Source organism: Artibeus jamaicensis, unplaced genomic scaffold, assembly GCF_021234435.1.
Source record: "Artibeus jamaicensis isolate MK-2021 breed Jamaican fruit bat unplaced genomic scaffold, CSHL_Jam_final contig_519, whole genome shotgun sequence".
Lineage (NCBI taxonomy): Eukaryota > Metazoa > Chordata > Mammalia > Chiroptera > Phyllostomidae > Artibeus > Artibeus jamaicensis.
Window position 1 is genome coordinate 1,519,917 of NW_026521871.1, and position 27,040 is coordinate 1,546,956.

General features: G+C 38.8%; 1 protein-coding gene across 3 annotated transcripts in view; it reads left to right on the forward strand.

Annotated features, from left to right (window-relative positions):
- Nucleotides 1-27,040, forward strand: part of ADAMTS9 (ADAM metallopeptidase with thrombospondin type 1 motif 9) — a 184,180-nt gene that overhangs the window by 21,759 nt on the left and 135,381 nt on the right. For 2 of the 3 annotated variants that reach the window (XM_037136121.2, XM_037136123.2), the window contains exons 4-8: nt 17,664-17,950; nt 20,644-20,727; nt 20,815-20,930; nt 21,848-21,888; nt 21,983-22,088. In XM_037136121.2, the coding sequence (XP_036992016.2) occupies nt 17,664-17,950; nt 20,644-20,727; nt 20,815-20,930; nt 21,848-21,888; nt 21,983-22,088 (634 nt within the window). The remainder of the gene's footprint in view (nt 1-17,663; nt 17,951-20,643; nt 20,728-20,814; nt 20,931-21,847; nt 21,889-21,982; nt 22,089-27,040) is intronic. The other variant, XM_037136122.2, reaches the window with a different exon arrangement.

Here is a 27,040-nt window from a genome sequence, read left to right on the forward strand (position 1 = left end):
TCTTTTTTGGTATCCTGGTGTTCGCCACTTCCACCTACTCTTTTTTGTGATCAGTTGGATGGGTAAAGCAAAATGGTTTAAGACAGCAAGAGAGTATTCTATGCTTTTTACAGTAGCAGCCGGAAAAGAAGAGATAGGAGATCCTTTGGCTATGTATAGTGTTGACTGTGATATTCCACTCAACTAGCCACTTTTTAGAAAGGATGGAAAAAAGATAAGACTCTTGTTGGGGAGGGAAGGATTGTGAGTTGGGTCTAGAGAGCAGTGAGGTTGTGGGAGGTCAGATTCTGAGGTAAGGTGAGAGTAAAGGATAGTAAATAGGTGTAGTGTGGGAGAGAATAGAGTTAACCATTACAGTAATAGAGTTCAGATGACCATGAAGTGGGCTAAGATCTGGGAGGGGTGTTGCGTAGTATTTACAATTGTATGGAATAACTATTATTTACAGTAATATTAGAGCAACAATCATATGACACAATCTATGAGATCTAGTTAACAAGAATAGGGAGTATAGGACCTGAGTAGTTTGCTAATGGAACACAAATGAAGTGAAGGACAGTAAATTAGCAATATACTCTGAATGAGAGAACAGGAGAAACCTGTCAAATGGTACAATATAACCAGCCAAGCAAAGAAGACTAAACAAAAAGAAGAGGAATACAAAAATACTGTTAATATTAAAAATTTCAAAAAAAAATTCAGAATAATAAGAAATAATGATACAAATATGCAATAACTTGCAGGTTCTCTGTAATGGCAAAGTGAAATTTGTCTCATTGTCTCAGCTGTCGGGATGCCTCCTCTTTTGATCCAACTCTGGTGTTTTTCACAGTTCCAGGTTTTTTTGTCTCACTTGTGGGTATTTGAAAAGAAAAAGAAAGAAAAAGCAGAAGGAAGTAAGAAAGGATGAAATTGAAAAGAAAAGAAGAAGGAATAAAACTAGAAGGAAAGAAAGAGAAGCAAAAAGCACTGAGAGATATAAAAATAATAAGAATTAAAAATTACTTAAAAAAACAAAAATGAAACAACAAACAAACAAAAAACCCTCTTGCTGGTTTCAGTGTGGCCAATCTGGTTTTTCTGGTCTCGCTGGCTACAGCAGGTTGAGGGGGCGATTGGTATGGCTTTTCCTCCCTTCCTGTTCAGCACTCAGTCAACCTTTCGAGTACTCTCCCCAGAGCTAACCTTGGGCCTCTCCGCAGGGCCTTGGGTGTGGGCTCTGGGCCTCCTGTGGTGCACGCACTTTTCCTGGTTTATACATGTGGACTCTGGGCCTTCCACAAAGCACAATCTCCCTGGGTTGTGGGTGCGGGCACGTGGCCAGGCCACCTCTGGTTGCCCCAGGCTCGGCCGTGTACTCTTCCTAGGGCTATGCATAGGTGCTTATAGCCCATTTGTTTGCCACTTGGTCCTTATTCCCCTCTCTGTGACTTCAAGCAACCAGGTCTTTCCCGGTGCTGCTCAAACCTTTGTTTGGCTGCGGAGAGAGCGGTTGACCCAGCTCTCTTCCAAGAACCCTGTGGCAGACCCGGCAGGCACTTGGCCTGGGGCTACAGCCTCCCTAGTTCCCATGCTGATCCCTGGGCCCTTACTGTCCTGAAACACTCTCTTTACCATCTGTTTTTTCAATGTCTGCTGCAGTTATTGATTTCCTATTTTCGTATATGCTGTGGTACTGTTGGCTGTTTGCTCTGTTCCTCCTTAGATCAGCTAGGTTTTTCTCCTGTGTGTAAGGGGAAGTGGAATCTGCTCCCTCCTACCACGCTGCCATCTTCCCTCCCAAAGTTAGGTTTTTTAATAATCAGGTTGTTACAGAATCATTATTGTAGCCATTTATGGGTGACCAAAGTCTGCTTATTTCTGGGCCGGACTCCTGCATGGATATTCTGTACAACTGAAAATCATTAATAAATAGGAAGCATTCTGAGTCTCACAAAAGGAGCATGAGGAGATACAGGATGTGGTGGTTTTTGTATAGGTGGGTGGTGGGCTTTGAGAAGTAAGGAAATCAAAAGTAGAGCTAGTGTTGGTAGAATGCTTCCTTTTTTACTGATTCCCATCTCTCATATGACATTAGAATTAGACTGGGGTGGTGAAATGCAGTTGGCCTGTGGCATATGGAAAAATTTGAAGTTGGTGTGATTGGCCTTAGCATTTTTCTGTTAGGAATTTATTTATTTATTTTACAAATCTTTGTATTTCCTAGTGTTTTCTTTCCATTTTTCTATTGTTATGATTTACATGTAATGACAGTCATGCTTTCTAGTGTAGAGCTCTGCACATTTTAGCAAATGCATGTAGTCATGTAACCATCCTCGCAGTCAAGATGTAGAGTAATTCCTTTGACAATGACAAATAAAGCCACTATAAACGTCTGCATACAGGTTTGGGGGGAACATACATTTTCATTTCATTTGGGTAAATACTTAGGCAGGCGATTGCTGGGTTATATGGTAAGAATATGTTCAACTTTCTAAGACTGCCATCTGTTTTTCAAAGTGGCGGTACCATTTTGCAGCCCCACCAGCAGGGTGTAGAAGTTCCATATTACTGCATCCTTGCTATCATGTGTTATTGCCAATATTCTGGTTTTGTTTTTTTTTAATTTTAGCTGTTCTAACAGTGGTATCAGGTCATGGTTTTATTTTGCATTTCCCTAATGACTAGGAATCTCTTCATGTGCTTATTTGCCATCCAGATATTTCTTTGTTTAAGTGTGTGTTTCAAATATTTTGCACATTAAAAAAAAAAAACTGGAATGTGTTTTTATTATCGAAGCTTGAGCTTTCCTTATATATTCTGGATATAAGCCCTTTATCAGATATGTAGTTGAATATATGTGGCTTGACTTTTTCATTGTCTTCTTCATTGTCTTTATTTGCAGACACTTACTGCATACACGGCCTTCTTATTTTATTGCAAACATTTCATGCACCACAGATGTCATGCTGTCGCAGGACTACACTCTAGGAAAGCACAGTGCAGAGTTGAGTATAGAGTTTATTCAAGACACTGGTGACGAGAGATGGACAAGGAAAGGCTTATTTAGGACGTTCTCTTTAAAACCAGTGTCTATGCCAACAGAAAAGGCATGTTATTATTGTTTTTATTTCTAATTAGTATTTACAGGCAACTTCCATTTTTAAGCCAGTGTACTTTATGATAGGAATGTGTTCTCTTGATTCAAAAGTGAAACAGTTACAAAAGAATCTTTGAGTACCTACGAATGCAACTATGTTCTTTTCAACATAGCATACACGGGAAAGAAGGAGAAAGCCAGAGGACAGTGAGACATAGAAGTCTTAGTGGCGTGAAATCAGCCCTCTCTGACCACACGCTCTGGGGGGCAGACGAACGGGAGACATGGCTCCATTATTTCCCACAGTTCCTGTTCTGTGCTTTGTGAGCAGTACAAGAGTTTCTCCAAAGTTTTCCGAATCCTCACATTTGATACTACTCCACTGTAACAAGGCAGATTAGAGCACATGAAAGTGGTTTTTAGAAATGATCTGTGTTGGCTGGTCTAGAATAAAAACTTCACAGTAAGTAGTGGAAATGGGTACATTGTACCTCCATTGATACTATTGTACCTCCATTGATACTATTTAATGTCGGCTACAGCTCACTTCTTTTGTGTTGGTCTCTCTGTTGGGGCTCTTCTGTCTCCTACCTGCCCACCCTGTTTACTGTCGCGCTATTTCTTCTGGACCCATTGGAAGAGAGACAGTGGCCAGAAGAATGGACTCTTGGGTTTTGCTTTTTTTGAATCTTAGGACTTCATTTTTCATCATTATTCACTTTTATCTTATAAAATACGAGAATTCCTACATTTTTAGTACTGAAGGAACTTCAGAGAGAACTTCTATTTCAGTTCTTCTTTTCGCTGGTAGGAGGATCCAAACTTAGAATTTCACAGGGCTTCGTAATCTTAGAGCTACAGTGAAAGGCAAGGAGAGCCCTGAACACAGGCCCCTCACTTCTCAGAAAAGCTGCCTGTGGAGGGTGACTAGAAAGAGGACATTCAAAAGTGCGGCTCAGGTGAGGTGTTGGAAGGACCACTGGGTTTAAGTGTAAGAACAATTAAGAAAAACCAGTGATACCATTTAAGTTATCTTAAGGCTATGGAAAAAGATATTAGGCTTTTAATTCTTTTAAGGAATTAAGTCATCATAGCAAGAGCTGAATTTACAGCAGCCACATATGTGAGCTGGGCCAGGTGCTGTGAGAAGATAGCCTGTGTTTGGGAGGGTTTCCTGTGAGTGAGTTTCCACTGCGATCGGAGTACAGTGTACTCCTGCGACCACCCATCGCCATGGTCGCTGGAACATGGACATCAGACAAGAAAGGGTTTGTACTGCACACTGCAGTGTATATAAACTTGTCCTCAGTCCTGTGTGCACTGGGAGACCTGTGTATCAAAAGAATGTGGAAGATACGCTCTCCAGGAGTTGCTTGGAAGCTTTTTTAAAGAGATCCTGCCCAACTGCTCTTTAATCTCTGATAAGGGAGTGATACCTAGACCCACCACACAACTTGGGGCCACCCAGGAGCTGTTGTCAGATAGCAGGAAGCCCTGGATCCAGTCAGTTCCAACAGCCTTAAAAGGGTGCTCACCCTCAGGAATGAGTCACCACAGCCAACACCCTGGAGTGTCTGCTATGCCTCGGGCCCTGTTTCTGCACTTTTTATGTGTATTAAGATATTTAACTCCCCTATTAGGGAGGAAGCACTAGTATCTCCACTTCACAGATGAGGACATGGAGGTAGAAAGGGCTTAAGTGACTTGCCAAGGTCCCACAGATTGATGTGGAGCAGCTGGGATTTGAACATAGGTCTCTCTGACTTCCAGGCCCAAACTCTTATCTAGCATATCACACTGCCTCAGTATTCACCCTGCAAACACTTAATGCCTGCAACACACTGTCTTATAGGTCGGCCAGTAGCCTCACATGATGCCTGAGCCCTTGAAATGTGTCTAGTGCCACATGCTGGAATGACAATGTGTTGGATATAGTGGGTTAAATAGAATAGTATACTATTAAACTTCATTTCACCTGTTTTTTTTCTTTTACTTTTTTTTAATGTGGCAGCTATAGATATTCTTAACTTTCATGTGTGGCTGACATTTTATTTCTGCTGGAGAATGCTGACCTAGAAGATTCCAGGCCTTGTCACAAAGCAGCCACTGGTAGTGCAGGGTAGACGTGGGCAGCTGGCACCCCACCAGCCAGAACGGCCTATCTCCCCTTATTGCTAAGAGATAGAACAAGTCAAAACCAACATTTCCCAAAGAGTGTTTTGCAGGATATTAATAGCAAAATCAGTCTTTTAGTAAAATACAGGCTTGGTTATGTTCTGATTTTTATACTACCTCAAACAGATATTCTTAACTATTTTCTCAAGTTGTTTCAAGTGTGCCTCGATTTCCTTATAGATGAAATGAGGAAATTGGCTTATTTATTGATCAAATGTTTTAAGTGAGCTTTGCTTTCACATTGCCACACAACTAATTAGAATCATTTAGAACATAAGATGTCCCTATCGTATCTAGTTACTGTGAGGAATAAGCAGATTAATCCATACGAAGTGCTTAGAAGAGTGTCTGACATGGAGGAAAGCTCTCAACAACAGTTCCAGGGGTGTCAAACTCATTTCCACAGGGGCCACTTCAGCCTTGTGGTTGCCTTCAAAGGGCCCAATGTAATGTTAGGACTATAAATGTAACTACTCCTTAACAGTTAAGCAAGAGCTTGGTGCTGCCTCCGGGTAGAAACCAGGTACCGGGTCAGATGAAGCAAGGTGGAGGGCCGGATTCAGCCTGCGGGCCTTGTGTTTACCGCCTGTGTTAGCCAGAGTTACTGCAGCAGTCTTTGTTGTCATCACTGCATTGAGTTGAAGGAGTGGCAGGATGTTGAATGAGGGAATGCAGCAAGGCCTTTGGGGGTCGTGCCCCGGCTTGCAGACCTGAGTCAGCAAACTTCGTTCTCCAGGTAGCTGGAGGTATCCACCCCTTAGAAGATAGTGTGATGACCCTTGGACGTGCCTCCCACCCACCAGAGCCCCTTGAACTATAAGAAGTTTCTCAGTTGCCTTCTCCCTTCCATGAGAAGTCTATCAATACTCTCCTCTCCATCCAGTTCTATTTCCAGAGATAGCTCTGTCCCCATCACCTGTCCCACAAACTGGCCAAGGTCTTGTGTTTCCTAGCTGCTTGAGTAAAGCAATGTAAACCGGCTTCTTTGGTACAAGACTTCTCAGAGCTTTTAAACTGTTAATGTGCCTGGAAGAGGTCCCAGATGTGAATGCTGTTGAAGTGTTTTTGCAAACCTACATGATTTGTTTTTGGAAATATCTTCTGGGACTAATGTTCTGTAAACCACTGCAGGGAAACATTGTTCATAAAGGCTCTGGCCAGCTAAAAAGAAAGCTTAGCAATATAATCTCTTCCTCCACTTCCCTTCGAATGAATTTCAAAAGTACTGAGCATGGAGCACCACCAGACATGGGCCTGTCTTACACACCCTCCGACCCCTGCTCCCAAACTCAAAGAGAGTGATGGATTTGGGGACTGGATGTAGTGAGTATCCAGGGATTTGCTCTTATTTTTAAAGCTAGCAAACTGAGGACCCTTTTTTTTAACAATTAAAATTTGGTAGTTTTCACTCATGCTCTTTAAGAATTATAAACACAGAACAGTTTCCCACCCCCACTCAGCACCTTCCCTACTGAGTTTCTGGAAACACATTGTTCTGTATTATTGGAACACTCATTGGTTTATGGCTAGTTTTATTTTTCTGTTTTACGTTTCCCCCTAGATTTTGCTTGTTTATCCCCCTTACACTGATGTTTGTTTCTCTTGCCCTTCTCTGAAGGCTTCCTTGAGTAACTCTCTGGACAGTTAAACAAAGCATAGAGCTTAGATATAGCTAAGACGAAAGAACAGGGAACTGCCTTGGCTTCCAATTTTGTTCCTGTGTACTAGCCCTTGGAGGCAGTTGAGAGGTGCAAGGATTTGCATCTTTACATCTGATTACATCTCAGTCTTGGTCTTCTCACTATCGATCCCTTTGAGTTGTTACCTAGATTAAAAGTTCTGTGGGGACAGGGACTGGCCTTTTCTACTTTGAGTTCCTTCCTCCCTTCCTCCCCCTCTCCTGCCCACCCTGCCTTTCTTCCTCCCTCCTAACTCTCCTTTCCTTTAAAGGTTCCACCAAAAATAAAATTGTTCTGCTTGAGAAACCATAATGTCCACATACTAACCTATGTAGAGAGGATATTTTGTATATCCTCTCTACTAGGGAAGCTGTAACAGCTACTAACTGTTATCCTGTGAAACATTTCATGGCTCCTCTCCCTGTGTCACACACTGCTCTGGGGGTGTTTTATATGCTATCTCTTTTCATGGTCCCAGTTAGCCTTTAGGGTGTTTGCTGTTATTATCTTCCTTTCACTGATGAAGAGACTGAGGCTTAGAGGCAGAGGCAGAGGCAGAAAGGGCAGGTAGAGGCAGAAAAGGCAGGACCCTGAGCCAGGGCAGGTCAGCTCCAGTACCAAGGGCAAAACTGCTAATGCTTCCTCTCCACCTTCCTCCTGGCTGTCAACCCTGGGTAGAACAGAAAGGGGGCTTGTTCCCGTCCTCCCTGTGTTCCTGGGCCACTTAGACCATGAGGTCCCAGGTAGCTCAACACCTTAGGAAGTTCAGTTAAGTTTTGATAAACCTTATAAAAGTAGAAGACAATAATTAACTTCTCAGCTGTCAATGTTAGCACTTAATTATTCTCAGCCCAACTGCAGCTGGTGGGAAATACTCAATGAGTAACTGTTGAATAAGTTAGGTCTGCATGTTATTTTCTAAATTAGTCCAGTTATTTAGTAATGTAACATTCATTTTGTTCCCTGGCTGGTGTAGCTCAGTGGATTGAGCTCAGGCCTGCAAACCAAAAGGTTGCAGGTTCGATTCCCAGTCACGGCATATGCCTGGGTTGCGGGCCAGGTCACCAGTGGGGGCTCATGAGAGGCAACCATGCATTGATGTTTCTCTCCCTCTCTTTCTCCTTCCCTTCCCCTCTCGAAATAAATGAAATCTTTTAAAAAGATATGTAAAAAATACTCATTTTGTTTCATGGTAATGTGAAAGGAAAGCTCGTTTAAAACATTACCAGTAGGTAAGCAAATGTTAAAGTTTTTGGCTGTGAGATGTTTAAATAATGATATCATCTTAAATTTTTATAATAGTTTTTTAAAGGACTGCCCCCCAAGTTTTATTCTTGTTTCATTGTGCTTATTTTGTTCAACTTAGTCCAGTGCCTTTCACAAAATAGGTACTCAAGAAGAAATCTTTTAAGTTAATTTATAATTTAGCATAGACTTTTCCCATATACTTTCTTATTTAATTCTCAAAATAGTGTTAAGATGGAAGTAGGTATTTTTATGCCCAGTTAAGAGGTCAGAAAAGTGGGACCCAGAAAAGTGGCTTAGGAAAGATCATTCTAGGATATAAACAGCTTCTAGCTGGTAAATTATTATTGTAAGCCAGAAAATTGTTTTTAATGGTTAGTCACACCCCTATAAGTGGTTCCTTTTAGTTCTAACTTATTTTGTGACTTTATGACTGCTCAAAATAGGAAAAATTACAATATTTATTGGTTTCTTCCTATGTGGTAGACACTTTAAATGTATGATCTCCATTTGTTTCTCAAGGCAACTCTATGAAATGAGTAATGTTCTTACTAATCTAAGTTGGGGAAAAAAGAGGGTGAGCGAGAGTCCCATACTTGCCCAAGATCAAATAGAACTTGAAGCTTGCTCCAATTAGAACAGGAGATCTGAGAACACTGGCTGTGGTGGTATAAGCATCACCACTCCCCCTTCATAGTCATCAAGCCAAACAGTTGTGAAAGCCAGCATTAACTCACGTTCTGGGAACAAAATGTAACAACTATAGTGCTTGTGACTTGTCATTAGGAAGCACATGACTGCCAGCTGGAGCTTTTTAACATGCCTTAATTTTGTTTAAATGTTCATGCCAGGGTTCAGATTGCAAAATAAGGCAAATGTGCATTTGATTTTTGGAGGTACCTCATGCTATTTTTTTATTGTTTCATATTTTTAGAGCAGTTTTATGTTCTCAGAAACATTGAGATGAGGGTGCAGAAATTTTCCATATATCTCCCGTCCCCACATGTGCACAGCCTCCCCCACTATCAATATTTTTCATAAGAGTTCAACAGTTGTTGCAACTGATGAACCGACATTGATGCATGACAATCACCCGAAGTCCATAATTTACTTACCATTCCCTCTTGGTTTTTTACATTCTGTGGGTTTGGGCAAATGTTTAATGACATTCATCCATCATTGTGGTATCACACAGAGTATTTTCAGTGCCCGAAAAACCTCTGGATGCTCTGCTCATGTATCCCTCCCTACCCCAAATCCCTGGCAATCACAGCTATTTTACCATCTTTATAATTTTGCCTTTTCCAGAATGTCACCTGATTGGAATCATACAGTAGTACATAGCATTTTCAGATTGGCTTCTTTTGCTTAGTAATATGCATTTAAGTTTCCTGCAAATCTTTTCCTGGCTTTATAGCTCACTTCTTTTTAGTGCTGAATAATATTCCATTATCTGGGTATATCGCAGTTTATTTATCCATTCACCTACTGAAGGACATTTTGGTTGCTTCCAACTTTTAGCAATTATGAATAAAGCTGCCATAAGCATCCACATATAAGTTGTTAGTGAACATAAACTTTCAGCTTCTTTAAATAAATACCAAGGAGTGTAACTGCTGGATTATACATTAAGAGTACGTTTAGTTTTATGAGAAACACCTAACCTGTCTTCCAAAGTGGAACTATTTTGCATTCCCACCAGCAATGAATGAAAGTTCCTCTTGCTTCATATCTTCTTCAGCATTTGTTCTGGATTTTGGATATTCTAATCAGTGCGTAGTGATATCTCATTGTTTTAATTTGTATTTCCTTGATGACATATGATGCGGAGCACATTTTTATATGCTTATTTGCCATCTGTAGGTCTTCATTTGTTCAACTTGCTATTTTACGATATGAACTAGGCCAGGTTGCTCATAAGCAATTTAGTTAAGTAAACAAAATTAATTATTGAGGAATTCTTTAAGAAAAGAACCATGAAAAATGACTTCCTGTTTCCGAGTGGCACATCTGAACTTCAAGAAGAGGCACAAACAAGATGCAGCCACTGTGGGAAACAATTTGGCAGCTTCTCAGAACATTAAATATAGAGTTACCATATGACCCACAAGTTCTACTTTTAGGTAGAGCTACTCAAGAGAAATGTAAACATGACTGCACTAAAGCTTGCACACACATGTTCATAAAAGCATTACTCAATTGAGTTGTTGAACCCAAATGTCCACCCATTAATGAGTGGGTAAACAAAACGTGATAAAGCTATACAGTGGAATATTATTTGGAAGTAGAAAGTAACGGAGTGCTGATATATGCTACAACATGGATGAACCTTGAAAATATGCCAGGTAAGAGAAGCCAGACACAGAAAGCCACATATTGTGTGACTCCGTTTATATGAAATGCCAGAATTGGAAATTCATAGACACAAAACTAGCTCAGAGATTGCCAGATGCTGGGGTGGGGGTGGGAATGATGGGATGGGGAGTGACTGCTAATGGGTACAAGGCTTCTTTTTGGAACAATGAAAATATTCTAAAATGGAATAATAGTGATTATTTCACAACTCCATGAAAGCACTAAATAAAAAAAGCCCAAAGAATTGTATACTTTAAAGTGTAGATTCTGTAGTATGTAAGTTGTATCTCAATAAAAAGTAATAAATGTGTAGAAAAGGAAAATAAAAAAATATATACAGACCACTTGCACTGTGCTTCTCATAAAGATGAAAGTTCATAATGTAGCCCATCCTGGGCCACGTGGTAACTCTATGTTTAATGTTTTGAGAAACTACCAAACCGTTTCCCACAGTGGCTGCTTCATGTTTGTGCCTCTTCCTGAAGTTCAGATGTGCCACTCAGAAATAGGAAATCATGTTTCATGGTTCTTTTCTTTAAGAATTTCATTATGTAACCCACTGCAAATTTAGAACATTAGTCCCAATATCATTATGCTTAAAAGGTCATTAAAGAAAAATGTGATGTCTTTCTTTTTATCCTAATAGTGTGTGTCACTTGGTAGAAATCATACTCTGTTCAGAGGCAAGAGTTGACTATATAGATCACAAGTTATAATGTCCATTCTCAGCAAAAACTGTTTGTGTTTGTAGTCCTAATGAATATATGAATCTTTAAATCTCATACTATTTTTAATACTAAATTCAAAATTGCTTGCTAAAATGATTGATGTGGTAGAAAATTAGTTGGGCTAATTGGGCCAATAAATCTGATTGGAACTCACTAGGATAAAAGGCCAGATGGGTGAAAGATAAGTAAATGTTATGTGTTAGAAGATGGTTTCTGTTTCTGAATTTTCATGCCGCAGGTCACTTACAAATAAAAGGTCTTCCAAGTATGTTAGAATTTACATGGGTCATTCTCACGCAAATGAGAATGCAGCCTTTTCTGACTTTGAGCTATAGAAATTGTAGCCTTTTTAGGGGTTAATGCCTTATTATTTATTTATTTATTTTGCTATTACAATAAGTGTTTTTTGTTTCCAGTTAGGGCCTTAAATCATGCTCTGGTTTTCCCATGCCCAAATCCCTCCTAAAGATTCTCTGAGACTACATTTTTTCCCCTTTAATGGTCAAAAAGAGTGAATTCTGCACAGCATTTCTTGAGTATTTTCCTCATTGTGGTATACTTTCCTCTAAATAACTGATAAGTCAAAATATTTACAGGAGACATAAGTGACATATTGTCTTTTGGAAATAGCTTTATTGAAATATAATTCAAATACCTTATCTATTCATTCAGTTAAAGTGTCCAATTCAGTGGTTTTTAGCATATTCACAGATTTGTGCAACCAACATCAGAGTCAATTTTAGGACACTTTTTATCACTTGAAAAAGAAACTTATGCCCCACCCAACAATCACATCACTGTTGTCCATGTCCATGAGTCTTTTTCCTTTTTACTTGATCCCTCCACCCCCTAACCTCCCTGCTCCATAGCTGTCATCCTGCTCTCTCTGTCTCTGTCTTGCTTTTAGTTCAGTTTATTCATTAGATTCTACATATGAGTGAAATCATATGGTATTTGTCTTTTTATGACTGGCTTATTTCACCTAGCATAATGTTCTCTAGGTCAATCCATGCTATCATAAAGGGTAAGATTTTGTTCTTTTTTATGGCTGACTAGTGTTCCATTGTGTAAATGTCCCATAGTTGTTTTTTCTACTTTTCTACTAATGGACATATGTGTTGTTTCCATACCTTGGCAATTGTAAGTAACATTGCAATGAACATAGGGGTGCCTCCTTCCAAATTAGCGTTTTGGCTCCCAAGCTCATTTTACAAGGCCAGCATTATCCTAACTCCAAAACCAAGTAAAGACACTACAAAAGAAGAAAATTATAGGCCAAATATCCATGATGAACATAGGTGCTAAAATCCTCAACCAAATATTAGCAAGCCAAATATAGTAATCCATCAAAAATATCATATACCATGATCAAGTGGGATTTACTTTTGAAATGCAAGGTTGGTACATTTGCAAATCAGTAAGTGTGATACACCACATAACCAAAATGAAAGATAAAAACCATATGATCCTATCAATAGATGCTGAAAAACATTTGGTAAAATCCAACATCCATTCATGATAAAAATTGTCAGTGAAGTGGGAATAGAGGGGACATACCTAAACACAGTAGGCCATGTATAATAAATCCACTGCCAGCATCATAGCAACAGACAAAAACTACAATTGTTCCCCTTAAAATTGGGTTACAATACAGGGATATCCACTTTCACCTCTCATATTCAACATAACACTGGAAGTCCTAGCCATAGCAATCAGACAAGAAGAAGAAATTAAAGGCATCTAAATTGGAAAGGAAGAACTCATCCACTTTGTAAGTATTTCAGGGCAGCCAGCTCAACTTTCTTTCTCTTATGCTTATTCTTCTTGGAAGTGGTGTAACACTTCTTCCTTTTCTTAGCACCACCACAAAGTCCCAATACAAGATGAATAGTCAACTCCTTTTGAATATTGTAGTCAGACAAAGTATATCCATCTTCCAGTTGCTTGCTAGCAAATATCAGTCTTTGCTGATCAGGAGGAATTCCTTCCTTATCTGGGATCTTGGCCTTTGCATGACCTACTGAGCACTCTACCTCAAAAGCAATGGTCTTCCACATAAGGTTTTCCACAAAAATCTGCATCTTGGTGGTAAGTCCACCATAGATGGTGGATCAAAAAGGCTAAACATGTCTGATTATAATAAACTGTATTAAAATCTTTACAGGAAACATTAAACAGGGATTATTTATTTTTCACAAAATAAGTGACATATTTTCTTATGTATTTAAAAACACTTCTTATACACCTGTTGTCAGAAGCTAGCCTTTGTGAAAATGTCTACCAGGCACTCTCTTTTCCTAATTAAAGTTCTATTTGGAAACTGTTAATCAAACCATGAGTCCATTTCAATTCCAAGCTTCTCAGAAATCTTGCCTAATAGGGCACTGGTTAGGGTGTGCAGCAAATCCATGCCTGATTACTCGTGCCACCACTTCCTGCTGTGTGACTTTGGATAAGTTGCTTGGTCTCTTTGAGACTTATTTCCCTCCTCTGTAAAATAGCAGTTAATTTTCTCAGTCTGAGAGGAATTGTGAGAGAATATACACAAAAGAACCTAGTTCAATGTCTGACACATATCGAGTGCTTGATTAGTATCTATTCTATAATCATCTGGTAATTTAAAATGGAATGACAAGCCTACCTAGCCATATGGCATGAATATACATATATGAATATGCCTGAAAGAAAAGAGTTGGCGAAGGAAGCAGTGCTGAATCCTATGTACCAGGCTTTGGTCTAGTCACATTATCTGTAGCTGGAACACATATAGCTTGTTTAACAGTTTGGACTGATTTTACTGTTTTAACAACAGCTAAAATACTCAAATTGGACAAAATATACATTCTTGCCTGAATTGATTATTTTAGCAATAGGTTTTAAAGGTCAAATATTTGCACCCTTAAAAGACAAAACCACTTACAGTTTAACTTCTTCCTGTCATTGTGTATGTTTAGTGGTGTAATAAATTTTATCCCTTATGTCTTAGGTAAGCACACTTCTTAGTTGTATAATTCTGTTGACTGTTTTAGACTGCTAGCTAGTGTCATTTGAAGGGGTTCAGAACAGGCACCCCAGGATGTGCCCCTTCGACACTTGAATGAGTTTGAGCTGAAGACTGTGAACAACATGGAGGCTCACAAGAAACTTTTACCTCTCTCTTAAAGAATCTAAATTAAGGTCCTTGCAAATATTAGAGTTATCACCAGAAATCACTTTTACGATCTATGCATGTGGCAGAGCAAACACCTAATTAATACCTGCTCTTCTTATTGTCTTATGAATTACTTTTCTCCCCTCTGAAGTCCCAAGGCTCTTTACCTCATTTTTAGCTCAGAATGTCATGTATATCTCATTTTATCTTTCCATATCTGAACCCCTCACGTATGTGTGGGTCTCTGTCTCATGTATGTGTTCCCATATATATGTTTGTAAGTGAATTTGCCTACTTTCTCTTCTTAATGTGTTTCATGTTGATTTCATTATTAGATCAGGCAAAGAACCTAGAAGGGTAAAAGGAAATTTCTTCCTCACCCACACATTAAAACTTTAAAGTACATTTATGAACTGATAGGCAAGACTAAATTATATTATTACTCGAAGCATATTTTGGCATGCACTTTATGCTTACTCTGTTTATTGTGTGACTGATGGCTTTGAAATTGAATATGCTCACTAGTCATACAAGCTTCAAGCCAAGTTTGAGGTTAGAGCCTCTCAAAACATTAACTTGAATATGAATCACCTGGAGATCTTGTTAAACTGTAGATTCTGATTCATCAGGTCTGGAGTGGCGCCAAAAGTCTTCATTTCTAACAAGTTTCCAAGGATTGCCAATGCTCTTATTCAAAGACCACACTTTGAATAGCAAGACTGTGCAGAACTCTGGAGGGCTAGGCAAGAGCTGGAAATGAATAGAGCTAGCCTGTCATTGTATATCATGGTTCCAGCTATCAGTTCATACTCTCTGAGTTTAATCTACTGCCTTAACTAAGTGCTGAAATAAGTTAATGAAAAAATTCAGAGGCATTGAATAGCAGTAATTCTGTTCTTAAGTTTTGCATATTTTAATGATTAAGTATAGTAATAAAATAATACTATCCCTACCTTGTCATGCATTTTCTGTAGTTCCCTTGTATTGTCTGTTAGCCTGCCCACCTCTCCAACCTCTATACTGTGTCTCGTTGAATATCAAAAGTGGTGTACATGAAGCATCTCCATTTCCATTCTCTAGAGGTCGTAGCTGCCAGTGGCCCTGACTATATCTTTTATTTATTTATTTGTTTGTTTGTTTATTTATTTATTTATTATTTTAAATATATTTTATTGATTATACCATTGCAGTTGTTCTATTTCCCCCTTTAATTCCCCTCTACCCTGCACACCCCCTCCCCCACCATTCCCCCCTTTAGTTTATGACCACGTGTCTCAAGTTCTTTAGATTCTATATTTCCCCTACTATTCTTGCCCTCCCCCCTATCTATTTTCTACCTACCTTCTATGCTACTTATTCTCTGTACCTTCTCCCCCTTCTCCTCCTCCCACTCCCCTGTTGCTAACCCTCCATGTGATCTTCATTTCTATGGTTCTGCTCCTGATCTAACTGTCCTCTCAGTTTGCTTTTGTTTTAGGTGTGGTTCTTAATAACTGTGAGTTTGCTGTCCTTTCACTGTTCATGTTTTTTAACTTCTTTTTCTTGGATAAGTCCCTTTAACATTTCATATAATAAAGGCTTGGTGATGATGAACTCCTTGAATTTGATCTTATCTGAGAAGCACTTTATCTGCCCTTCCATTCTAAATGAAAGCTTTGCTGGATAGAGCAATCTTGGATGTAGGTCTTTGGATTTCATGACTTGGAATACTTCTTTCCAGCCCCTTCTTGCCTGTAAGGTCGCTTTTGAGAAATCTGCTGATAGTCTGATGGGAACTCCTTTGTAGGTGACTGTCCCTTCTTTATCTCTTGCTGCTTCTAGGATTCTCTCCTTCAGTTGAATCTTGGCTAATGTAATTATGATGTGCCTTGGTGTGTTCCTTCTTGGGCCCACCTTCCTTGGGACTCTCTGAGCTTCCTGGATTTCCTGGAAGTTCATTTCTTTTGCCAGATTGGGGCAGTTCTCCTTTGTCATTTGTTCAAATAAGTTTTCCACTCATGGCTGTTCCACTTTCCCTTCTGGTACCCCTATAATTCGGATGTTGGAACATTTAAAGATGTCCTGGAGGTTCCTAAGCCTCTCCTCATTTTTTTGAATTCATGTTTCTTCATATTTTTTCTGTTTGGTTGTTTTTTCTTCCTTCTGATCCACTCCCTTGATTTGAGTCCCAGTTTTCTTTCCATCACTATTGGTTTCCTATTCATTACCATTCATTTCAATTAGTTTAGCCTTCATATGTTCCTCTAATTTGTGACTAAAATTAACCAGTTCTGTGAGCATCCTGATCACCAGTGTTTTGAACTGTGCATATGATAGGTTGGCTATTTCTTGGTCACTTAGAGTTATGGGCTCTGGGGCTTTGAGTTCTTCTTCAGCCATGTTTTGGTCTGTTCACACCTGTTAGGTATGAGGAGTGGATCCTTAGGTGTTCACCAGGGCGGGGCCGCCCAGGTTGCTAGATTGTGACACCGCATGTGGGGGCAGGGTCAAAGGGGGCAATGGTGGTCCCCTTTCTTGCTTTCCGCTGCTGGGGCCTGCCCAGTCCGTCTAACTGCTTGCTCCTTCGCCGGTTTATCTGCGTGCAAATGTGTGACTGAGGTCAGCTTGCTGCCTTGCACCCTCAGTGGGTCCGCCCATTGCTACTCCACACATGGGATCTGCCCACGGCTGCCTGTGTGCCTGGGTCACGCCTGGGTCATGCACCTGGGTCAGTCAGATGGATCTTCCCTACCCAACCTTGCTCGGCTGCTGGCTTTGCCCCTCTAACTGGTCTAGCTGAGTGGTTCGTTGTTGTTGGACTTCTGTATAATTCAATTTTCTGTGTTTTGGCTGCGTTTTTTTGATGCTAAAACTTTGTTGTTTTTAAACTTGGTTTTGCAAGAAGGCACAGTGTTTCCACCTATGCCTCCATCTATGGCAAAGAACAATGAATAGAAACTGCTTAAGTCTTAGCAAGACTTTTGTAATCACATGAAAACAATCATTTGTGATTATTTTCCTTAAACTCAGGCCTGATTTTTTTAATACCTTAAGTGAGCATTTATGGAAACTTCCAGGGAAGCTAATTTGAAGTCCTTAGACATTTAGATAGGAGTGCAGATTGAAGTTCACCTGTAGAGTCCACAGTGTGTAGAGCTTGATTTTGTATGTAAGTTGACTTTACAGACATCATTTTAAGATGTGTCTAGTTCAATTCTTAATACAAAATAGATATGGCCTGAGTGTAATGCATGACATCTGATTTGTTACAGAACACAAAAGTAGTTACAGTGAAGACAAGAGGATAAAGAGAACCAGGACATGGGGAGGAAGAAGTAGCCTGGCTGATGATGTGGCAATATTCCAAAGCAGCTTAGCCACAAAGGTGCTTTCTGACCAAGATAACAGGACAGACAGCACAAGAGAAAGAACGCACAGAAGAACAAAACGTTTTTTATCCCAGCCACGGTTTGTAGAAGTGATGGTGGTAGCAGACCGACAAATGGTTTCATACCATGGAGCAAACCTTCAACATTATGTTTTAACTTTAATGTCAATTGTAAGTACATTCAAAAGAAGGTGCTTTATGAGAGCCCTAAATATGCCATTGGGGAATGGGTTTCCATGCAGTACTTTGGCGGATCATTCAGGGCTGGCATTTCAACGATTCAGGCAAGTGACTGAAAGAACATAAGATTATTCATTGGTTGCCATTTATGATGACAATAATGGTTAGCAATATTGAGTCTTTATTCTGTGTTAGACAATGTGCTTCTTACTTAAAAGGAATAATTTTTAATCCCCCAGGCAACTCAACTAGGTAGGATTGTCACACCGATTTTATAGATAAGAAAACTGAGCCCCAGAGGAGTTGGGTCACTTGCCAATAGTTATGTGAAAGCTTGGAGACTAATATGACCTTTAGGTTGTCCAGTCACCCAAACCAGTGCTCTTTGTCTGACATGTGAACTTGCACAGCCAGGTATGTGTCTCCACTAAGACTTTTGGATGCTGGTTGTGAGTCAGAGTCACTTGTGGAGCTTTTTTAAGCAGAGCTGCCTGCCTCCAGCATCTTCCCTAGGATTCTATTTAGCCCTGGGGTGAGGTCTAGAAATCTTTTACTGTATTTTTTTCTAGTTCTATCTTGAATTGAAAAAGCAGTATATTTGCATGATTTAAAAAATCAAACATAACAAAAGGCCATCAATGAAAAATAAGTGTCTTTCCCTACCCATGCTCTCAGGCTCCTTCCTAGAGGCAACCACTATTAAGTTTTTTGCAAATGTTTCTAAACAGCTCTGCCCAATACAGATAAATATCTGTTGTTTACAGATATAATGTAAACAGCACATATAATTTCAAATTTTCTAATAGCCACATGAAATAAAACAGACAGGTAAAATTAATTTTAATAATGCATTTAGTTCATTTAAGCCTTCAAAATCCAGGATGTTTTATATTCACAGCACATCTCAATTTGGACTAGCCACATTTCGAGTGCTCAGTGACCATATATGGCAAGTGGACAGCATAGCTTTGGACATTTCTTAAACATATATGTGTGCACATACAACTTTTTTTTCAAACAGAAATGGAGCATTGTCCTATACTTTTTTATACGTTGCTTTTTTCTTGAAATATTGGAGATTGTTTTCTATAGCAATCTCTATGATCTTGCCCTCATTCATTTTAAGCCTCAGCTTAAGATTCCTTTTAATGCATTGATGCTAATTTATTTGAACAGGAATCTATTATTAATATATTCCACATATGTATATGAAAAGCAGCCATGTTTGGGAATATTGCTTTAGAGTTTCCGCAGTCTGTGCTTCTCCTTGTCTTTTCCCTCACTGCTGTGAACCAGTCCCTCATGTTTCCCATTCCACACCCCAACCTTCTTCCCCTCCACCCTCCAGTTACCTGCCTTCTCCACACTTAAGCCCATGTACCCTAGCCCTCTCCTGTCCTGGACCAGAGAAAGAAAAACCTAATTAGAACTTACACAGACTCAACTCCATTTTCCTTCTTTTCTTTTTTTCTTGAGATTTATTTTTAGAGAGAGGGGAAGGGAATGAGAAAGAGAGGGAGAGAAATATCAATGTGAGAGAGAAACATTGATTGATTGTCTCTCATATACACCCAACCAGGGATGAAACCTGCAAACCCGGCATGTGCCCTGACTGGGAATGGGACTGGCAACTTTTTGCTTTGCAGGATGACACCCAACCAGCTGAGCCAGACCCATCAGGGCTCAACTCTTTTTTCGACTCATAAATCCAGACCTACCCTAAGAATTTCAATTGCGAGCATATTACTTTGGGTCAGACTGATAGAAGTTGAGAGTTCCAGCTCTGCTACTCACCACTGTATATGAGTTACTTAATTTCTCTGGGCCTTAGATTCCTCATTTCTTGAGCAGAGTTTAGAATAATACCTAACCCAGAGTTTTGCTATGAGACTGAATGCAAATGTATATTCAGTTTTCAGCAAAATTTAGTCCACAGTAAGTATTCAATGAATGTTAGCTCTCATAATTAACAATAATGATGACAAATAGGTTACCAGGTTGTGGAGAACAGAAATGGGTGATAAACATGAAGAACAGCAGTATTAGCAAAGATGTGGTCAAAGTGAGATTTCATAATTTGACAATTCAGGACATCAACTGGGATAAAGGAGCTTGATAAGCATGTGACCTCCCCTTTGTTAACATTTTTTTTTTAATTCTAATATTTGGTATTCAGGAATAAAGACTCCTATATTGGGTTGGAGCTGAGATGGAATAACAAAATTGTCATCAAACTCTTGGACTCGTTGCACTATTTAGCACCTGCTGTGTACACAATGGCACCACTCTAGACGTTAAACCTGATTGTTTGTTTGTGTATTGGGATAATTCTCAGAGAGATGTACCATATGCAAAATGAATCAATCCAATAAAGTTTACATTATTTAAAAAAATTAATATCCAGTATTGGGCATAGAGAACTGTTGAGTTGCATGACCATGCAATTTCCAAAGAAAGCACCTTGAAATTTAAATTTGTTAGAATTTATTATTATTTAAAACTTCCAACTGTGAACAGTTTTACAAAGAGACTTTGAATGTTTATTGAATGAAAATTCAAGACTCAAAAATGCATATGTTTGTTGCATGAATTGTAAAAAGAGGTGGAGCCCCACATAAGAAGTAAATTGCTTATTGCTTACACAGAGTTCACAATTAACTTTGAAAAATTTATCTCGGTTGCAGGTAGCCTCTATCTATAAAGACCCCAGTATTGGAAATTTAATTAATATTGTTGTTGTGAACTTAGTTATGATTCATAATGAACAGGTAATAAAGTTTTTTTCTTCTTTCTTCTATCTGTATGGCATACCTAATTGGTACAGTGAACGAACCATGATTTTTTTCTGTACTTAGGAAGGACCTTCCATATCTTTCAATGCCCAGACAACATTAAGAAAGTTTTGTGAGTGGCAGCATTCAAAGAACAATCTAGGTGGAATCCACCATGATACTGCTGTTCTTATAACAAGGTATGAATTTCTTATTCTTCACATCTCTCAGTTTCCAGTCAGGTTGATGGGATGAGGTTATATATTGCTGGTAGGCAGCTCCCACTACAAGGTTTTTCAACCTCAACCTCAGAACTGTTGAAATTTGGGAGCAGATAATTCTCTGTTGTAAGGCTATCTTGTGCATTACAGGATGTCTAGCAGCATCCAGGATCTCTGCCCATCACTTAACAGTAACATTCCCTCCTCTCAGTTGTGACAACCAACAGTGTGGTCAGACCACATAGGCTGCCAAATGCCCTCTGACAGTGGAAGTGTCAGGCAGGCCTGAAGAAAAGTGACCTTACGGAGAGAGGGGCAGCAGCTCTTCAGACTGAGCTAGTTGTTACCAGGCAAATTACAGTCCCAGTAATGCCAACCTCTGTGATTTTGTAATAAGTCAGAGATGTGGATTTTTCTTAAAAGTGCACTTTTCCAACTTTTAAATGGTAACTCCTGCTTCAAAAATATTTAAAAACCTGTGTGGGGCACCAAAGAGGTCTGCTGGCCTAGTGCACTGCCCACCACTCAGCTTAGACATGGTTACAGGCACACACTTGTAAACATAAAGGAAAACATGTTTGTCAGGAATCTTTGTTAAGAAAACACAATCACTTCCTTCAATGTATGAGGAAAAATCCTGTTCAGAGAGGTTTCTGCTTGTTCTGTGGCCACTGCTGAGGCAGAAGACCTTTCAATGCAGTTTTTTTTATCCTTAAATCAAGTGATTTCCAAACTGTTTTTGACAGTCTAATAACCGTGACCTTGATAGTTTGGTTTTTGTTACCCGCTCCCTAACGTGGGTGCTGTTGTGAATTCCTAGAAGACTCTAAAATGTTTACTTGTATTGATGTTTCCTCTTTGGTGTCATCAAGGCCTTAAGTCTGCTTTGCTTTCAGACAGGATATCTGCAGAGCTCATGACAAATGTGATACCTTAGGTGAGTTTGCTATGCATCTTCTCTCTGGCTACATGTTTTTATTCTAGCCACAACTGCTTTTTCAAGTAAATCCTTGTTGTTTTGCTCCCAATAGGCCTTGCTGAACTGGGATCCCTTTGTGATCCACCTAGAAGCTGTTCTATTAACGAAGATAATGGATTGAGCACGGCTTTTACAATAGCCCATGAACTGGGCCATCTGTATGTTTCCTTTCCATATTTTTGTTGAATTCAGAGTGACATAAAACTTTTCTTCCTTCACAACAGTGAGCCTTCCCTAGACTTTAGAGGGTGGGAGACACTTCTTGAGTGTTTTGAGTCATAGAATTTGCAGGATTAAAGACCTTGGAACCTAGCTGTGAGAAATAACTTGATTTCAGAAGGCTGAGTAAATGCAGTGCACCCTCTTTGGGCATAGCTCATGAGACTCTTTGGTTAAACTGCACACATATTCTATGAAAAGTCTAATATTCTCCTTTCTTACTGGCAATTGGAGGGAGTGGGCCTTTCCAAACCATCCACTGAAGCCAAAGGCATGTTAGCTAGGAGAATTTTATGACCTGGCATCTTTGTCTAGGAGGGTTCCCATTATTGCCCAGTCTCACGAGATTTTCACACATCCAGATTATTCCTGGTTCTAGTTATATAAGTCTATACAATTTAGATAGCCTTAGAAACACTGAAATCTCTCATGGAAGAGAATGAACAAAAATGGAGCAAATAACACATTTACTAATTGTGGTCACTAAGTGGTCATTGTGAAACTGGCTTTTCCTTTTTATCCTTTTAGAGACAGGGCATAGCTAGAACATGTAGCAAAAGAACGCAAATTTGTTAGAAATTATTCTGATATTTGAGCTGCATTATTTTCTTTCTAGAATAATTAAATTATTTATACCCTTATGAAATAATTTTCTCAGATGTTACTAATGTAGTTGTATATCAATTTTCAGGTCATGTGTTAACTTAATAACAACAATCATCTACTGAGCACACTTTTTCATTCACCAGTCTTATGAGGGCACCTATGTGCAGTGTGCCATGCTGGGCAAAAAGCAAGGTGCACATACAGAGGTACCACCAATTCTGTTCAACAAATAATGAATATATTTAAAAACTAGTACCTTTCAAGCATATGTTAAGTGTATAGTGCTTTTCTTTTCTCTAAAGGAACTATTATCAGACATCCAATATTTATGGCACAAAAAAAGCCTGGCTTTCCATCGAACAATGGTAGCAGGCCAGGATCCTATTAGTCAGTTTTCTCTCTGTCCTTTTGGTTTCTGAAATGTTATCATGAAACTCAAGGATTTCTTGGAACTGAGTTTGAAAACTACTGATCCTGTCATTGTTTCCCAAAGTGCAATATCTTTAACACTACTTCTGAAAGAATGATCTGTGAAAACAAGAAAAAGAATTTTATAGTCATGATTTTTTAAATTTTTCAACTACAGCTTACATTCAATATTATTCTGTATTAGCTTTAGTTATATAGCAAACTGGTTAAAAAATCATGCAATTTACAGAGTGGTCCCCCACTGCTTTCAAGCACCCATCTGGCCCTATACATACTTATCACAATATATGCATAGAGAATACAGCATAGAGAATATAGTCTATGACCATAGACTATCTACATCTCTGTGACTGTTCTGTTACTACCAATTTGTACTTCTTAATCCCTTCTCCTTTTTTACCCAGCCCTCCAACTCCCCTCCCCTCTGACAGCTGTCAATCTGTTCTCTGTACCTATGAGTCCTTTCCTATTTTGTTTGTTAGTGTATTTTGTTCATTAGATTCCACACATAAGTGAAATCATATCATATGTCTCCTTCTCTGTCTGACTTATTACTTATTTCATTGAGCATAATACCCTCTAGATCCATCCATGCTGTTGTGCAAAAAAAAAGTTTTGTAGTCAAGTGATTTTTAATTTTATTTTAATTGATTGGGGTGACATTAGTTAAAAAATTACATAGGTTTCAAGTGTACAGTTCTGTAATACATCATCTGTATATTGTATTATGGTACTGTGTGTTCACCACTCAAGGTCAAGTGTCCATCCATCACCATTTATCTCCCCTTTATCCCCTTATACCTGTCCCACACCCCTTTCCTTCTGGTAATCACCATACTGTTATCTGTGTCTATGAGGTTTTTTCCTTAGTTCCTTCCCTTTTTTAACCAACCCCCCAAACTTTCTTCCCTCTGACAGTTGTCAGTCTGTTCTCTGTATCTATGAGTCAGTTTCTATTTTGTTTGTTTATTTTGTTCATTAGATTCCACATATAAATGAAATCATGTGGTATTTGTCTTTCTCTGACTGGTTTATTTCACTTAGCATAATGCTGTCCAAGTTGCTTCTCAGCCTTTTGACTAATATCAAGTGTAGGATCTGTTTTTATCAGTTTAACAGTAAAGTGATTTTTTAAAATGTATTTGTAGTCTACCCCTGATTGGAGTCACAAGGCTAAATGGTATAAAAGTGAAGGCTTTGACAACTTCTGTATTAAATTGTTGGTTTTGTGTAACTTAGTTTTCCCAAACTTATTTTAGCAGAATCTTTTAGGGATTTTTATTTGTTTTGCATAAAATTTAGTAAATTTCTTTAGAACTTTAAATAGGAGGACAGATTTGACCATGAAGAATAGGTTGCATTTCAACAGGATAGCTATTCTATTTCTAGGAAATAGAATTGGAAGAGTTACAGAGATAGGAAGGTATTCAAAGGGCACATAATTTTATTAACATTTCTTCCTAACATATGGCTAAGTATACCACTTAAATAAATATAATTAATTTTCTATTAATTAATTTCTAATAAGAGCTTATAAAATTCTTTGGGGAGCCAGCTTAAAAGTTGACATTTTAAAGAAAATAAGACTAATAAGTAGCAAAAAGTAAATATTTTCAGCTGTAGAGAAACCTAAATGCATAGTTAACAAACATCTTCCTGACACAAAAACCATGTTGTTGGCATTGTTTGAGGAGCTTTCACTTATATTATCTCCCTTAATCTTCATTATCCCCAGAGGTAGGTATTATTGTTTCTCTGTGTTTGACTTAGTGAGATTAGACTGGGCTCCCAGCTCCAAGACAGACAGTGGCTGAGAGCCAGACACCCAAGTTCTGGACTGAATTGTTCCACATTCTGCTTGACTTGAGGAAAATGTATGCTGCTTCCCTACTTGTAAAGTAGGATAATACATATATTATCTCAGCGGTGTCAGGAAGTGAAGTATGAAATAGTTAATGAATGATGTGTGTTGTTATTTAAGCAAAAGGTATATTCCTAACACATTAAGAATTACCTTTGTTTAAGTGCTTAGTCTCATATAGTTAGTTTCGCTCACATTTAAGGAAGTGAAAATCCACAGATTTTCTAATGAATCTTTAAAAAATTACATGCTAAGTTGTTCCAGTCATGACTTTCTGATAATAAAAAACCCAACAGTCATTGAAAGAGAAAATCAGTTGATCTTGTATTTGTTGAGCATTATTGGCTGCTTCAAAAATAGCTCCTACCTTCTTATACAGCTTCATAGACACAGAGTCTAAGAGAAAGAATTTGGGAGGTCAGTTACCTCTACTGGATGTAGAAACCTTTTCATAGTATTCCTGACAATTCCACAACTGTCTAACAGCAGGGAATATAATATATATATATATTATATATATATTATATATATATATATATTCCCGAGCAAGAGATTTTAGAATCAGACTGAAGTGGATTCCAATCCAAGCTCCCCATTTTAGTGCTGATGACCTCAATTGAGTAATTACATCTCAGCTTCCTGACTTGTAAAATGTAGATAGTAATTGTATTGGTCATTAGATCAAATAGCTAATTAAGTGAAATAAAGCATCTGACATATTTAACACACTACCCAGTGTGTTGTGAATGCAATAAAAGTTTTATTGTTGTTTCATAAGTGCTTAATGCATATTATCTAGCTTCTGCTATAAGCAAATGTACCTGACATTGAATGAAAGGAAGGTTTTTTACATGATGAAATAAACTGGATTTTGTCAAGTCCTCGTGAGGGTGGGGGGTAAACATCAGTCCCCTTGCACTACAGAGAAACAGCTAAACTAAGATTTGGATGTTGCGCTTGCTGGGTTTGTTGGTATAGGCAGGGTACTGACTCAGCAGCTGGAAACTAGAAACGTAGGCAGTCATTGTTTTAAGAAAATGGACTCATAAGCAATAAGAACTAATTTTAAGTTCAACTGAGACAGTTTGAGTTTTTCCATCTCACAATTTCCATCAGGCAATTATTCTATCTGTCCATTATTGTGGGGCCCAAATTTAAAAAAAAAAAACACAAGAGAAATCAATGGAGTGGACTTCATAGGCTTTTATCCTAGCTTTACTTTCATATGAAACAAGTCTACACACTCCTGACTCACTTATTTCCATATTTCAAAATGAACTGGTAAAGGAAATTCCTCCCTAAATGTTCAATTAATCATATGCATCAAATTTGTGACTGGGGAAAGTCATCCAGAGAAGACAGCCAGTGGATAAATACTAAAGCTGATAATGGCATGTAAATCATACAGTTGAGGTTTCTGGACTGACAGATGCTTCCTATCATATTTCCCCACTTTGTCTGGCAAGTATGTGTTAATCCTGTGGCCAGGTTCTTTCCCAGACCCAACAGGAGGACATTGATACTTCATCACAGCCTTCTGTGGTGGTGGGGAGGGACAGGGACAGAGGAGAGAAAACCTGGGTTAATTTAAGACTCATTTTACGCCCAACTTTTCAGGAAGCCAGTATCAATCAGTTGATACTGGCATGAAGCAAGAAACTATTTGCCATCTTTGAGTTAAGCCAATTGAAGTGGAGGTTTCTGGTTTCCATGCTTGCAGCCTTCCTTAATTGTTTTATTGTGCATGAACTTTGCACACCTTTATAATGATGTACCTACAGGGTTATGACCTTTTGTCAACCTGATCTAAAGAGGAGATGCCAAGACCCACAGTGAGCCTCTTATTAGGAAGCACTGGCTGCAAATTTTGACATTTGACGGACTCTTTATATTCACAGTGTTATCATAACCTGCCAAATCTTGCCCCTATAAATTGGCCTTTAATTGCTTTTTAGAAACTCCAACTGCTGTATTCTAGCACCAACTACAGCATGT